The sequence below is a fragment of the Macrosteles quadrilineatus genome, unplaced genomic scaffold (genome assembly GCF_028750875.1).
Source record: "Macrosteles quadrilineatus isolate MER2022 unplaced genomic scaffold, UCM_ALF_1.0 Scaffold_3__2_contigs__length_128488019, whole genome shotgun sequence".
NCBI classification, from domain to species: Eukaryota; Metazoa; Arthropoda; class Insecta; order Hemiptera; family Cicadellidae; genus Macrosteles; species Macrosteles quadrilineatus.
Window position 1 is genome coordinate 69,810,052 of NW_026542596.1, and position 17,574 is coordinate 69,827,625.

Below are 17,574 nucleotides of genomic sequence, written 5' to 3' on the forward strand. Positions count from 1 at the left end.
CTTTTATAAAACTGCTTCTTTGAGACTCGCAAAACAATTTTAATAAAACGTTTCCAATGTCGCTGCAAAAGAACCCGGCTTTCAGTTCAATAAGAGTCATAAATATCGAATATTTCTCATCGATATTGGACGGTCCGATGAAAATGACGAAATTCCACCGAGGCAGACAAGCAAGAGCGAGCCCGAATAAAATGAGGCGATGCTAACGATCAGCTGATAATGGGAGAGCGATCAGCTGATATTTTTATATCGATTGTGAACTTGAAAATAGATTAATCAATATAGTGTGTAATTAACCATTAATATAACAAACTGCATTATACATTTACATTATACAACATTTACATTATACTGCATTAACATTATACAATTTAGAAATTAAAATATTATAGAAACTGTACCACCTACCACCCATTTTTTTAAATTTAATTATCTATTAGTTACAAATAATCAGTGAAAAAAATCCGCTTCAAACTACAGAATATTGTACACCTATGTAATGTATTTCCTTTGTTCATCGAGGTCCATTTAATCTGTATATCTCTGTCTTTTGATGAACAATTTTTCAAATTACTTTATTTCAGTATGGGTTATACACATTTAATCAACACCACAGTTTTTTCTTGAATCGTATATAAGTTTAATTATACAATACACCATTAGGGTTAGGGTCAGTGCCATATAATTTGTTGATTAAAACAACCCAAATCTATCTGCACGTATATGTTAACTTTACAGGAGTAATCTCGATACCAAGTTCCTCTATGGATTTCTGTTTATAATTGCACCATATAAATAGTAACTATTGTAACATGAAAGTATAAAGTATTGGATAGTTGTTTTGGATTTAGCATAATCGTGACTTTGATGGTAAAACTTTCCAAAAGTCGTCATATTATTAAGTGCTAATTAAAACTAATTTAACCATACATCTCCAACTCTAACTCATTGAAGTGGATCAATTTAAAACCAAACCCCCTCAATTATCTCTACAAGTGGGTCGCACAGTATAATCGCAACATATATATATAATAAATATCGTAAAACTGCAAATACTCAGGTATTGAACAGTACCATCTAAAAAAATTAGTTTTCATTTATTTGAAAGTAATTTGTTTCCCAAAGTTGCTATACTAATTCAATAAAATAATTTGCACATACGGTTGGTTTTTCATCAATGTTTAGTAAATTGCACGGACAGTGTTTGTAAATAGTAAATTTAGACTGGTGACATTTTTTAACATTAGTATCATAAAATACAAATAGCAATCCATTCAAAGCTAAGTGAGATTCAAACCAACGCGGAATTTAAACGAAATGTTAAAGTAAATTTTAAAATGTAAATTATCTTGGATTACTCAGACTGTTGATTTTGCTGAACAATCACTAGTTTACAGATCTTAGTAATCTGATTTATCGAGTTTGTACTGATAAGGAGGAAGGGGTCTGATTTGGATCATTGTGTTATTTGTAAGCCAGCCAATACCAAACCAGCAAATCGTGGTTGGGATCGTCGTAGTTTCTTTCCAAAAGTATATTTTATCAGCCCTTTGTAATCCTATCGAAGGAATCTGTAGTGGATAAAACTTCACGATTCCTCTTATAAAGAATTAGTATTGAATTTATTTATGCAAAGAATATGTAAGTATGTAATGGAATTCATTTGTTTGTGTACCCAAAATAATTGTATACTTCATTTTTGTGCTATTTATTATTTTTTCATATCCTAGAAGTCTGGATCCTGTCCGAAACCGTTTAAACACATTTAGGCTAGACCTAGAGGGTTACGACATTTTCACATACTGGTAGCTTACATACACTGTTGATTGGCGGAATTTGAACCCGGGACCTTGCGCACCAACGTCGCGAGCTCTACTAACAGACAAGCTCACTCCTTAAAGGCCTCTCGCCCACTATACGATTTCGGTCGTACGACACTGTGTCGTACGATATTCTTATCATATGTGTGGTCCTCGCCCACTTTACGACACTTTGTCGGATAAATGGCCAGTTGCTCGGTAGCCCTGGAAGAGTGATGTGTGGGTGTGTTGCGCAATATCTTAAAACAGTGGTTCTGTATCAAACAGTAAAACAATAATTCCGTTACGTGTTGTTGCAATGTGGCTGCTGTGGCGTAGATTAAGCGATAGTGGCCAATGTAGGCCTACAGCATTAAAGAAACATTTATTTTTATGTGTAAATTATTTTTTAAGTTAATGTATTGAAAGAAATTTTCAAATTATATTAGTCCATGCATTTTACAAGTTTTTAAATTTACCATAACTATCATAGGGTTTTGGGATAGTCTGGTAAAAAGTATGTATGTTAATTGTTTTTGGATTACTTTTTAAATATATTTAATTTTATCAATATAATCCACAAAAAATATATATTTATATGTTTTAGTGAAACTTTTTTACACAATTTAATTAATAATTAAGATTATACAATAATAATAGCCAAACTCGCATTTTTCAATAATTATTTTGGTATATTTACTCATAAGTGATGCAGTATTTAAACGTACTGTAATATAAGGAAAAACATAACCAAATTGTAAAAAATAAATAGGAAGATCAAAATTACGCAAAATAATGGTTTAATAAGACCAAGTGATATATCAAACATTATAATAAAAAAGTATGAATGAATTGTAAAAATATTTATATACGATAAGAAATACGCAAAGTGATATAACAACTATAATAATGACTAAGTATGAGTTAATTGCAAAAAGTATATATAAGACTACTGGGGAGAACGCACGACATACGATAAAAATCGTACAGTGGGCGAGCGCCCATTTGATTGTGTACGCCACTGCGAGTGAAACAGTCGTACGACAGTCGTGGATCACAGTGGCAGTGGACGACTGCTTCACGACAGTTTGTCGTAGTCGTGAGATTATCGTACAGTGGGCGAGCTCTCATAAGACCCAATGGTTCACTGTGGAAATGTTGTCGTTCCGACACAGTGTCGTACGACCGAAATCGTATAGTGGGCGAGGGGCCTTAATGTATGAATTATTCTGTTTCAACCTTTTATTGCTATTTTCACTTGGTTATTGGGTGCTGACTGTGGTCCAGTATGTTACAAACACTTCGTAATTCAAATCAAAAGCTTTAAAAGAGAGGGTTTACGACACCACTCAATTACACGTTCTGTCCTTTAATAGAAATCGCCAATCGCCGAACGGTTAGTTTAATCTTTACCTGTCATAACGCTCAGTTCAGTTTCACCATTCCCATCGTCCAGTGTTCCCACGGGCCGTAGCGTGGCCAATGCCGTGTCCCGTGGTCCGTGTACCGACGTTCCCATGCTGTCTCTTGTTTGCTGTATCTCAAGCCAATATTGATTCTTCTCTCTGTTTTATCTCTCGTATTCTTTTACTGCTATGTTTAGCTTCCGCTAAGTGTTTTACTTATAAATGATTATTACTGCGGATGCATTCAAAAGTGCAGTCAGGCTAAACTGATGAAATAACTCTTGTGATTAAAACAACAAATTACTCATATCATACACTGTGGGACAACTGCAATATCAGAACCGGGTGTTGAAAAGAAACTCCAAAATTGTATTTTATTTTAAATTCTCTACTCTTTTTGGACATAACAGCTAGTTTTCTTAGCCAAACTTGGTTAAAAATTTTAGTTTCCCTGTATTTACACGATTCTTTAGTTTTTCAGACTTATCTTTACAGTACATCTGGTCAGTTTAGTTTGAATTACAACACGCTACGACAAATATACAAATCGTCTTGATTAGTGTAGACTAGAGGTCGTCCCGTGGTCGAAGACTCGACCAAAAATATGTATTGTGTAAACATGTGATAGGAATTGCTTCCATTTGATTTGATTTTCGGTTTATATTTCATTGTTATTTCGTCACCAGCAGGACCCATAAAGCAATTTTTTTTCATTTTGTTGAAATTTTAAATACTGTACAGTTTTTGTGCTTATTATTGAGCCTATTTTGACTTATAAGGGATTCTGCACATCTACAGGCAAATATATTTGTAACAGTATTCGTAGATTTTCCCTAAAATGCACACGAGCTGAGAAAAAAGGTTTTAAAGATACATGCTTGCCTATTAATAACATTAACTAATATAACTTAAAACACTTTTCCTATGGGTTATTCTATATGTTATTTTCTTTCTCATTGGTCATTGCTTTATTCTAATATTATTGATGACTCGTTATTAAAATTATCTTTAAAAGCTAAGAGATATATTTCTACACGAGAGTTACACAACATTCTATAGAACACAGGCGACGCAATGACAAGAGACGATTAATTAAGTCCCCTAACCTTATTTATATGCATATAACTGAGGATGTTATAGCATAAACCTGACATAATCCCGGTCCCAAGACCAAATGTCCCGTTTAAGCACCTACCCTTGCATAAATCACTTACCCTCGCATATTGATTATCTTATAAATTGTACGCTCTGGCCTAATACTGCTGATATACTGACATTGTCTCCTAGAGATTGCGTATTATCCTTGCGGAATATTACTCCCTTGCGCCTCTAGTCGTAAAATATGTAGTAATATAGTAGTAAAAGTGTCATGTACTTTGTCATTTGGACTTGGGCTCGTATGGAATCAACATAACATCTATACTTTGTTTTACATAATTTACTCGGTTTCATAATAATGTTTTTAGCTTGAATGTCTATTTTGATATTAAGCGTAATGATAAAATATGTCACACTCAGACCAAACTATGTAGGCTATAGTTGTATTTACTGTGTAAATTTAGTGTAAAATAGTAACCTAAGCAAATAAAGTTGTTCTTTCTTTTTCTGAAAGCTTCAATAAACATCCAAACTTGATGGATTTAACCTATATAATTTAGATTCAAAAAGCTTCGGGGGTATGGACACAAAACACGTTATATTTCCATAGACGTGTTCTAAATATGGTATTTTGCTATACCGGCGAGCAAATAAATAACTGAATAAATCACGTTAATAATTTGTATTTCATCCACGTGGCCGATATACCTGAATATTGAACATCTCTGTCACGTAAAACGTTGTTCAGCGTCCGATGGAAACATAAATAAAAGACCGACGGGGTGATTAATGTATCCGTCCAGTTTCACCTAACTGAGAACACAACTAAATCAGAAACATTTTTTTGATTATTTTCATTTTGTAATGTTGGTAGTGGTGCACTAAGTCTGAATTTCCCTCGAGAACTTGGGTATCTCGTCGGTGACTTCCAAAGTCTCCGTTTTAATTATTGCTACGTCATTGTTATCCATAAAAAGGGTGTGGAAAGTGGGATTTATGTTTGGTAAATTTATGTTGGAATGATATATGATTTTACAAAGGATCGCTAACGACACGAATAAAGATTCTATACGACGATGGATCGTTATAATTATTATCTTTACCTCAACAGCCCATGTACACATGTTTTGTGTTGTCTAGTAGAGTGATGAATACAAGCCATGTTAGTTTATGGTGTATATATAGTCAATAGTTATTAATTACAGCCTGATTTAAGAACCAAACCCCGCGATATTTTATTAATTCGCGACGCAATGATGTGACCCGTTAGTTTAATAAAGTACGGACCCTTTCTATCCGTAGCATTACTCTTGGACGGATGCTTGATTCTGTACTATCAATATGTGCTTATAACTACTAGAGCTGTGAACCAGTGTACTACAATTTTATACGTGATATATTTTAAAATTGGAAAAAGCAAGACGCAAGCGACAAATACTTGCCTTACCAATATTTGTAAAATCCGTAATAAATTATATATGAACGGTTCGAGGTTCACAATTATATTTTTATCTGTCTATAGCCAATAATGTAATTAAAATAATAAGGTGGCACTTGGTACTTTTAAGTGTTATTATTACAATGCATATTATTTTGGCTTATTGTTGTCATCATAAACAACAGCTAATCTAGCCTGTTCAAGTTATTCTTGATCAGCTGATTTGTTACAACGTGATAGTTAAAAATATATATTTAAATAGAAAAGTTAGATTTTTTCGTATCAGCTGTTTCTACTACATTGTTGTAATGCCAATTAGCTTTCGCTCGTAGTTTGATTACAATTTCACATGAGAGATGTTTCTAAATTCGAATTATAGCAAAATAATAGCGAGAGAACCGCGAATCAATCCTCAATATTCTAAATTTGAACAACAATGTAAGAATCATGAAGATTCATAAGCAATTGAATGTTTCCTGTATCCAATATGGAATTTTTAAACCAATGTACACGTGAACAGTTTTTGTAAAATAGGTAAGGTAGGACGCAGCTAGGAGTAATTTAGTCCTGAAATGAAAAATGAGTGAGAGACGGGTTGGATGCCTCGCGTAGCTTCGTCACTGACTAAGATAAGCTGTTCTTTAGCTAGGGCCATTTATTTAGCCCAATGATCAAGAAAAGTTAAGCCAGGCTATAAACAATCAAAAAGCTAGTGATTTTTTATCAGGGTCATTTTACTAATCTTAGACTGATCATATTATTGTTATGTATTATTTCCATACTCTCTTCATGCCTAAATGTGTAATTTGTCTTTTACTGCTTATATAATGGGTTAACGTATCCGTAAAAACTTAAACTCAGAACCTCAGCGTCAGTTGTACAGGATGTTCTCTAACTCTTGGTTGTCCACAGGTGCCCAGGTGAACCCTGCAGTGAGTGTAGCCATGGCGGTCACTAGGAACATCTCCTACCTGAGGGCGGTGTTGTTCATCACAGCCCAAGGTGGGGGCAGCATAGCAGGGGCGGCACTGTTGTAGTGATAAACAGGATGTTCTCTAACTCTTGGTTGTCCACAGGTGCCCAGGTGAACTCTGCAGTGAGTGTAGCCATGGCGGTCACTAGGAACATCTCCTACCTGAGGGCGGTGTTGTTCATCACAGCCCAAGGTGGGGGCAGCATAGCAGGGGCGGCACTGTTGTAGTGATATACAGGATGTTCTCTAACTCTTGGTTGTCCACAGGTGCCCAGGTGAACCCTGCAGTGAGTGTAGCCATGGCGGTCACTAGGAACATCTCCTACCTGAGGGCGGTGTTGTTCATCACAGCCCAAGGTGGGGGCAGCATAGCAGGGGCGGCACTGTTGTATGGGTGAGTGTCATGATACTATGTAGTACTGTATTGACTTCGAACTTAGACATTCATAAACTTACTCCCTTAAATGTATTATCCTTGTGTTTTCGAATGAAAAAAAACGCTGATTTTGATGAGTGCTAAATCTCCGGTAAAACCTAGAGTGCCGTTAATGGCAACTTCTTTTTACCCTCATCTACTTTCAAATTGTATATGGTACACTTTACTCTACGTCACATTTTCTGAGGAAATAATATTCTATGGTTCCATCGTTTCATTTCTTTTATTTTATTTTATCTATTTTTTTTTTGACAAAACATCTAATAATTCAAATATGAAATACAAGAAGAGGAGGGAATGGCTACTTAACATTCTACATTAGTACCTACGTTAATTCATAATACATAACAGTGTCCGCTCAACATTGGGAACTTTTAGTGAATTAAATGGTGTAACTTATAACTGGCACTCAGTCGCCTACACGAGTAATGTTTGATGGCAAACTTCAGTGGCAGTTTCTTAGTTATAATGGCGCTTCCTTAGTTCAATATGGACTTTGTGAATAAATGTGGCAGCTTCTGGAAATATTAGGACCGTATTGCCACCATAACGCTCGGATTGCTTACTAGCGTATATTTACACATAAATAGGCACATAAATTTCGTCCTACGTCTTGGGTTGTATTTTTACTAGAAGTGTTGCCTGTCCATTTATTCTTAGGGTAAACCTTTTAGGAATGGATTTAAACGTTTCTGTCTGCATACTGCATATATCTGACCTAAATACAGTCTATAACTATAAGGTTGGCCACAGCCAAGGCACCCACAATTTAATTTAATTAAAATAAATTGTGTTACGTGAATTTAGTAACAGTCTACAGTCTACTCGGTAATAATGGTTACAGTGAAGCTATCATAGTAAAACTAAAATTACGTCTACAGGATTTTGACTGCAAGTGAGAAATTTTCATGTTGGTACTGGCTGGATTCAGAAGAACCATGAAACATTTTGGCTGAGTTTAATGAACAATCCTAACTATTTATGGCCAACAGTAACTTTTCTTGTTTCATTTACGGTTGTATTAATAGATCAACCAGTGATGTTTTAGCTAATTTCGGTCATCACTTCTCATTTAATATTTATATGCAGTAATTGAGTATATCAGACAACTATTCCAAATAAAGACATTTAAGCAACATTCAACTAATTGCATACATGTCTTTGAAACCTATTTTCGGAGGGCAACTTTTTTCCTTAGCTTAACGTTGTAAATGGGTAACCTAATTGAAAATAAAAATTCTAAATTGACAAGAACATTCAGATAACGCAAACCTTTCGTCGTATTTATGAAAACGTTTACTTTACGTTGAGGCTTAATGTGGCGGAAATAAGCGGTCATATACAACATGGACAGAAATGTTCACAATATTGCTGTGGAAAATATACGAGTGTCCTTTATAATGTTACACCCCCCCCCCCCCCCCGGTGGTGTGTATCTGCAGTGTTTGAAAAAGCGAAATATTGGAATGATGTATTGCGAAACGCAATCCCTTTAAATGGTGTTTAGTTCGTGTTTTGAAATAAATATACCATTATTTTAAGCCTGTATAGTTTGTTTCTCTAAAAGAATTGCTCAAAGTGTCCTCATCTGTCTTACCTACTATTTTCCATCAAAGAGGTACACAATACAAAATTATTACTGAAGTCAATAGATTTTAATCTGTAGGCTACGTTTATCTTCACAGTTAAATATTTACAAACGGGCGTGTTCTGCTCAATTAAACGAAACACACCTGCTTCCTTTATCCTCGTGGCTTTATGTGTTTCTCCGATGTTCTGACTACAAGGTTAATAATGTAGAAAACTCTCTAACTTACCATTCAATTATAATAATAACCTATGAGAAAATGCTACTAAAATAAAAAGTAAATATACACTAAAACATTTAAATAAAACAATTTTTATTGGGTAAAACTGAAGTATTTTTCATGAACAACCACTTCTGTTGGAGTTATTTTATTTATTTAATTTTTATATCCAACTGAAAACTCACTATTTTTAAAAGTGCAAGTAGCTAACCCTATTTTACATCTTGCCTTTTGCAACTGTAGTAAATAAACTAGTTCGTTTAATTAACAATGTTTTTGTACAACAGTTAATGTATAGGGTGATTACTGAGAAACGTATGTTTTTCAAATAACGAGTATTCAGGCAATAAAAAGTTATATTTACTAGTGGAAAAACACTGTACACAATATGCAGTTTTAGAATAAAATTACTTACAATTTAGTTTTTAAAAATTACATCTCTAAGATGGTCGCCTTCTGCTTAGTATGGAATTCCTTCTTCGAACATCCCCTACAAGAGTTATCACAGGTTTTGGTGATGTCACTTGGCCTTCTCGCTCACCGGATCTTGCAGTTCCCGATATCTTTCAATGGTTTTTTTTATCTAGAATTTACATAAACAAACCACAAACATTACAGGAACTTAAAGAAGCTATTCGCCAGGAAATCAACACCACTCCTAGAGATATGTTAGTAGCAAGTTTTAAGGAACACCTTCAACACTGTATCAAAGCAGAAGGCGACCACCTTAGATATGTAATTTTTAAACACTAAAATGTAAGTAATTTTATTCTGAAATTGCATATTGTGTACACTGTTTTTCCACTCATAAATATATTTTTTGCTTTGAATTGCCTGAATACTAGTTATTTGAAAAACATGCGTTTCTCGGTAATCACCCTATAGATAGTGGTGACAATAAATTACAATTATTCGTGTATATTTTCGACATTACACACACATTTTGTAGTAATATATTTGAAATAATTTAAACTAAAAATATAAAACACGACAAATAATAAACAATAAATTACGAGCATCATATACAATGTACAATATCAGTACTGTAACAATATTAGACTATAGAATGTAATACACAATGAGTATTTTTGCGAGGGAAAATTTGTTAATTTTCAAAACAATTAAAGAATGAAAAAACATTTTGGAATTATTAAGAATTGACATTTGGGTTAAGAGAAAGACGTTTTAAATAAACAAGTATAATCTTGGAAGTCTCGGCCTTAAAGATTTATCCAATGATTAAAAGAGGGTTAGGTCGTTCCGGTGAAGGGCTCAGCCGAGTTGGTAAATAAAATATGTCCCTGTAAACATTGAGGCAGAGCAGAAGGAATCTCTCGGTGTGCATTTACACTAAAACTCACGATGATTATAGAATCTGTGGGAAGGGTTTTTCCCGCGTTAGAAATAAAAATAGCTTCCCAAACTGAGTTTGGTACTTGCAAGCTGTCAAAAAAGCAAGTAAAATAAAAGGTATGATTAGATAATGAGTTTTTCATAATCGACCTAATTGTAATCATCAGATTAAATTAAAGCGTCAAGAATGTGTATGTTTTACATTTACAGTTTCAAAATACGTATACGAACACATACAAAACCAAATAAATACGCAAGACTGTAAAATACGTATCTCAAACTAAGCGTTGATATAACTCCAACATTGATCTAGCAAGGAATCGAACCAGCGACCTTCAGATTCAATCTATAGGAATAATTCTTACTTAGGTTGGGCGAAGGAGACAGTATGAGTGGGTGATGTCCATTCTCCGTGGCCAAATTTGGGAGATTTTTTGTTGAAACCTGATCCGAGTCCAATGGGACTGGGACATTTATGGTTGTCCCTGAATCGAAAAATCTCACCATGTTATTAGTTATTTTGGTTTTCTTACGAGGATTCGTGATTATTTTCATAACTTGTTACAATTGAAACATTTTATAGCAGCTACTTAATTAATTAATACATTTCCAACAACAAGTTTATTTTATTTGATAAACTATTATCTACATTGTTTTGATAAAAAAATCACTTTAATGTTAAGAACATTTTAGAACTTTTCACTTTCAAATTTTAAAGGATATATTTTTGTGCCGCCCCAGTTTCTAGCAGTTGAATTACAAATTATATGGGAAAACTAAACTAATGGTGAGAATCCAAACCACTAGCACAAGAACGTAACTAAAGGTAGTTAATTTACAAGGATGGTACAACTTCGGTTATAGTATTGTCATCAAATTACGAATGGTGAATGCACGGGACAACGTATACAGCTATGATTTTTGCCAATAGAAAATTAGTGATTACACTGGTACACGTTACACCTGGTAGTCACACTTTTTATGAGAATCACGAAAACTAGACACAATTATTTAGTAATCAATAACGACCTTCAATCTGTTTTAATACTTTAAAACACTAAACCACCGCCATTTAAGGCGTAGAATTAGAAGGGTGAAAGGACAGATTTTACTAAAGCAGTGGGATGGACCTAACATGCTTCTTTTCTTGGTTTTGTTTGCAAATAAAGAATGAGGTTAATATCCGCTCTGGGATTGGTCACCTCGGGCATTGTCCGTTCCGAATGAAGGCGTCGTTCAAATGAATGATTGCCATGTTTATCTGTTTGTAAATTAATGTAATTCGTTGATATTTTTCCTCGTGATGGTTTCAAACTTTGGCGAAGATGCAATTTGTATATTGTCTAGTGTGTACTTCAATGAATGCTCTCAACTGGGAAGTTTTGATAGTTTTTTTGCCGATTTCAAAGCTTAACGTTAAAACCCCTTTAGTTTTTCCATCATTGGTACTCAGAGGTAATAAAAACTTTCGTTCCTTACTGGAAATAGCTCTAATACAGAGTGGTGGATTTTATGAGTTTATAAGTTGTGTTGAGAAAACTTGTTTTCTGTCAGGATCCCCATCCTGAAAACCATCACAAGAGATTGTGGATCAGCATTTTATAATTTAATTGGCGCAGACAATGAACTAAACCAGCGTCTAAATCAGAATAAAAAATATTCAAGGAAGGAACCCAAAAATTGAAAGTTATCCTCCTTCTATGAGGATTAGAACTGTTCATAAACTCTCTATACGTGAGTGGTCACCTACAACTAGCTTTAGATATTTTACATATTATTTCAATCCCGCTCCCCAGTGACCACCAAAGTTTGGATTGGAGGAGGGCTGAATTTCCAGAACATCCAGATGACCCAAAAACATTGAACAGCTCATTTTTCGGTTGGTAGTTATTTATCTGCTTTCCAGATCTACTTTGTCTTTGGATTTGGGTAGTGCTGTGTTCACTAGTGACACAATCCACTACTGGGATATTGAAAAAGATTCAACAAAATTCTATTAATAGCGTATAACATACCTCTGTACGAAAACATACAAAATTGAATTTGACAAAAATAGTTGAACGCCGCTTGACGAAAATTAGACTAAACAGCCCTTAGCAGCAAACATCTCCTTATTTGGCAAATATAGCAATAAGGGAGCGAAATGACAATCAAGTCTTGTCACAATTACTGTTGACTTTGTGAGACAAGCAAGCAGATGTTCTCATTTGGTTAATTAGGACTCAGCCAGCTTACTGCCTTGGGCCTTCAGTACCGCAGATACTGTTTACTGTGTTATTTTTAAATTGTAGAAATACAATTTAAAATAAATAAACCTAATTTAATTGAAATATATCGTGTAAATTTGCTATTGAGACAGATTGGCTGACTTATTGGTTAACGATTAAAGAGAGTTTGGTTCCTTTACTAAATGTAAGTACCAAAAAAGTTTTTTCTTGTACAAATCACGTAAAAATTAGATACAGTACCAGTATCTATTTCAAAGTCTCAAGCCGTAGTTTTAAATACATCGGTATTATGAATACAACCTGTGGTCTAACAATACCATTTTTGACTATACGGGGAGCGAGCTGTTCTAGTGGGGAGCACGCGGCTTCGATCTCCGAGGTCCTGAGTTCGAATCCCACTAATCACCAAATAGCTTATCTGTTGGGGGTAATAGTGCAACCCTCCAGGTAGCCTTTGGCAATGTTTTAAGCTGTTTGGGGTTTCAGCCTAGGGAAGGTCGGACATAAAAACTATTTTGACTATTTAAACCCCAAATTTAGTGACACATATCCAACCATATACCCACATTCTCGGTCTCATTGCCTCCATCAGATAGGTAAGCCGACAGATGACTGTTGCCGTCCAATATTAATTACCTCGGTGTTGGCTCGCAGTCGTGGCCCGGCACCAATCCGTCGTGCGGCCGCGCAAAGATCAAACTTAATTTCCGTGGGAAATTTCTCTCCAAGTCGCGCGCGTCGTTCTTTATTCGTTTTCTTGTTGTAAGCTAACAAGGTGGTATCATCGTGGCCATTCCCACGCTTTACCTTACGCATCTTCACACACGCTCACGCACACACACGCGCGCGCTACGTGTGAGACTATACAAACACACAGCCACTTTCACACGGTACGCGTTATGCAATTCATTCATTCTCTCGTCTTCACCTTTCCGCGATCGCGACCGCCGCGGGACGGATGGGTTTGGGTGAGAGGTTTGTACATGGAGAGATGTGGTTGGTGATCCTGGTGGTTTCTTGATTATATACTAGGTTAGTTCATTGTCAGAAACATAAACATTTGTAATTATAACTGTCCAACTGTCCAGCTGCATCGAAAAATTAAGTGTAACATAGTACGAAAAAACTCAATTCCTTACTCGAAAGAGAATGCATTACATTATGATGACACAAACAAATAATCTATTAAAGGAGTGCGATAGGTTTCTTCGATTAATAACTACTAAACACATAAGGCGATTAGTTTTTTTAGTTTTTTTTCAAAGTGTGAAAATGTTAATCAATATTATTACGAAAAATCGACTTTGCCGCAGTCAATTGTTTTAGTTTTTATTTGGAAAGATAAAATAAATAAATATATCGCTTCTGTACGTAGTTTGTGAAAGCTTCTTCAGTTACGATAGTATTCTGAATGACTATGTAGAGTTTGGAGTTCTTCCCTGACAGCTAGTTTGATTTGTTGGTTTGAATATCTTAAAATCCAACCCTCCTCCACACCAAATCCTCGTCATTTCCGATCCCGACAATTCCCATGTTCAATTAATACCTTCCAAGAACCCTAGCCTCGCCTGGGAACTTAACAGTCGTGAGGGGGCGTCATTTTCAACATCTTTTATTTCCCCACGAAATTACAGGATAAAAAGTTCACAGTCAGTACCGAATGGGGGCAATTAGGTAGTTTAACGCACAACAAATATATTTTCGTCGACGTTGTGTTTGGGTGGGAAGTATGTAATTTATCTGACGTTTATAAATCGAGAGGTCGTCGTGGCGCGACCCTCGACCCGTCGTGAGGCCGACTCCCGTGCGTGAGGCACACCTGGGAATCTCGAATCAATCACGAAACTCCGACACGAAATCTATTACAGTATGATCCAATCGTACGCGATTTGTCCGGTAATACGAGAAAGATAATAAACGCAGCCAGAGCTATATGGGATATTGGCGCGGTTCTCACCACTGGTGCTATATTGGTTTTGAACACGCCACTCGTAATCAAAACCATCCCGATTTTGAATTGGATTTATTGAATTCTTCATCTGAACCCTGGAGTGACGTTTTGATGGATTATGTGTGATGTGGAAACTCTTAATGAATCTTGGATACTCTTCGATATTCATTCAGTTTCAACACTCACTTTCATCTTGATGGATTCTCACGTAATGGGGGTGAAAATACGATGACAAAATTACTGTGGGGTGAAAATATTAAAATAGAAGAGAAGAAACAAAAAAAAATAGGGAATAATAGTCTATGTAATGGGAAAGAAAAGTTAAGTTGGATAACTAGCCGAACCACCTCACTGATGGCACGCTCAACCAACGATAACCACATGAGATTTTAATTTACAGCCTGATGACCTCAAAAAACATATAATCCAGTCTCATGAGAGCACAATGCTCTTGTCCCTTGTCCTTCCAGACTTGCCCAATAACGCTGACGAACGTTGGAAGCGACTATGATGGTAGCGTTAGCGCGTGCTGGTAGCAGCATAATAGCCAGTTATCCACGGATCCATTGTACCAAGGAGTGCGTGGTACGTGTAGCAGGATTTGGTCTCTAAAGAACACCAGCACACCTGGGTCTAGGCCTAGATCTCCTGCAGCTGTGTTCCGCACCTCCCTCGCTTTCTACATCTTCCAACTCACCAATAATATCCTTTTGTACTATTGTTGCGCACCATGTTAAAGGTTCAAGGGGTGATTTGAGTAATCTGTGGATGAATTTTAAGTTTAGGAACGTAAGTGTTGGATAACAAAAAATCTAGATTATTCAGGTTCATAAAATAAATGTTTAGTCCACGGACAAAGAAATTGTGCTCAAACCAGTCTGTCCGTATCAAAATATAAACTTCTGTTCAAGTTTACTTATACCCCTTGTGAAAGATGTGTCTGCTGGAACATATAGTTATGTGACAATATGCGTTGCCAATGTATTGTTATCCCTTCATTGGTGCTTGATAGGTACATTAACCACATTTATTGAACAAACATATCAAATAAGATTCCATTTATGCGCCATCAACCATACTGAAAACATACGCAAAGCAGGATATAACCCATTTTACACTAATTAAATTCTAAAATTAATTTGCTGAGGAGACTTTTCAATCCAACAGACCGAGTCTTTTTATCATTCCTAAAGTTACAAGTACAATTTGTATAGTCACGTTAATGTTTGATTTCACAAACTAAAGTCACTTCTGAAATCTTAATATTATCGTCCATTTTCGTAATAGAATCATTTTCGTCATCAATTTTTCAGTAGAATAATTATAACTAAATAATTTTCCTAAACTTGCTAACTGCTCATCGTAATGACGTTAAAGTTTTCGCTCGGCTCGGCATTTCAGTATTTCCGAAGCTCTCGTCTTGTCAGGTGCAGACTCCAAACTCGGAGACAATGAGACGATCGATTTCAAACTTATTACCCTCTTCAATATTCTCCCAAGTTAATCTAATCTACAAATCTTCTCGTTAAAGATTACTACACGGATAATACGAAATTGTGATTAACTTTTTATTTACATTAATCACTAATCAGCGTAAGTTTTTAATACTTAATGCAAGTTTTTCAAGCAGAATGTTTATGCTTAGTGGGTTTACTACGAGCGAATGGATTTTGCTCGTTGTCTCAACCAAGTTTACTTACTCATAACCGTTTCAGCCTAGTGTTTTAAGTGGCTATGTTTACGTAACGGTAAAAGATTAATGCATGAAATGGTAATGAATGAAAAATGAGCCAAATATCTCTCCCCATTCCTAAGGATTAAAATTCGTTTATTCAACCATTGTACTATTAGTTTGTGATTGTTTTATAAATGTTTGCAGGTTGGAATAAGAAAAATCCAACATAATCCTATAGAATGATGATTATAATCATTGACTTTGTTATGGTAATATAGTCAATGTTAATATGGAACGAGCTAAGTTAATATGAAATTTTATAAAAATTAAGATAATTAATATGAAACTCCGACTGTCGTAAAAATCATGATACTATTAAATTATTAAAATAAAGAGCTTTAACTCCAACAAGACTAAATCAATTGTAGTTTGATCGAGACTTTTAAGAGGCAGTTTCGGACTAATAAATTACATTATCCTCCTTGCTTTAACTTGAGTTTTTGAAAATTATCTAATGACATTGCAGTAATGATGATAGATTTTAACGAGCTTGTGTTTATCAAGACACGAATCCCGGCAGTTGTTTATTCAGATAAAAACTCCAAGTTTACAATCGATATACAATCAATTCTCTAGGTAAAAGTTCGATTTTAAACGTGAAAGACGTTTTTTCGTTTCCAAATGAGTATATTTTGAACCTCGAAGCCAGTTTTTATAATATTACTATCATGTGAGATGGACACGCCACATTGGTTCGTATATTAACCCAAACATGAGAGAAAGACAAGTCTAGAATGGAGTGAAATGATCTGTATAGCTTTCTTATTGACTAAGACTTTATTTGTTTTATTGGCCAAGACCATTTATTAAAAAGCCCAATGATCAAGGACAGCTGGGTCTAGTTTCATCAAATCCCAGAACCATAAAAGCTACATATTTTTCTCTGTATCAGTGACCTTTTTGGTTACTTGACTAACACTATAACCATTCTGGTACCCAGTTATTGTTTGTGTATCATATAATGCTGTATAACAAAAGGTCGAAGTTAGGTTAAGTAGGCTCCCTGTCTACCTATACACTCTGCGGCAGTGTTTTACGTAACCTGTGAGTGTAAATTGTTTGTTCCAACCCCGATGTCGATGGTTTCCAAGTTTCTGCCCCGGTGTTGGGCAACCGATGTCCGGCGAGGGTAGATCCATTACGTAACCTGTGAGTGTAAAGTGTTTGTTCCAACCCCGATGTCGATGGTTTCCAAGTTTCTGCCCCGGTGTTGGGCAACCGATGTCCGGCGAGGGTAGATCCACGATCCTTTGTCGCTTCACAATCACCACAAAGAGTTTCCGCCTCACAAAGAGGACCAGGTAGATTTCGATGCCACCTTTCCATCTCCGTGCTCTCTTTTTGTGTCG

The 17,574-nt window shown here is 35.5% G+C and overlaps 1 protein-coding gene across 1 annotated transcript in view; it reads left to right on the forward strand.

The window, feature by feature from the left end:
• LOC128989872 (neurogenic protein big brain-like) overlaps positions 1–17,574 on the forward strand; it is a 50,018-nt gene that overhangs the window by 7,473 nt on the left and 24,971 nt on the right. The window contains exon 2 of the mRNA XM_054411966.1: positions 6,982–7,108. Coding sequence (XP_054267941.1) covers positions 6,982–7,108 — 127 coding nt within the window. The remainder of the gene's footprint in view (positions 1–6,981; positions 7,109–17,574) is intronic.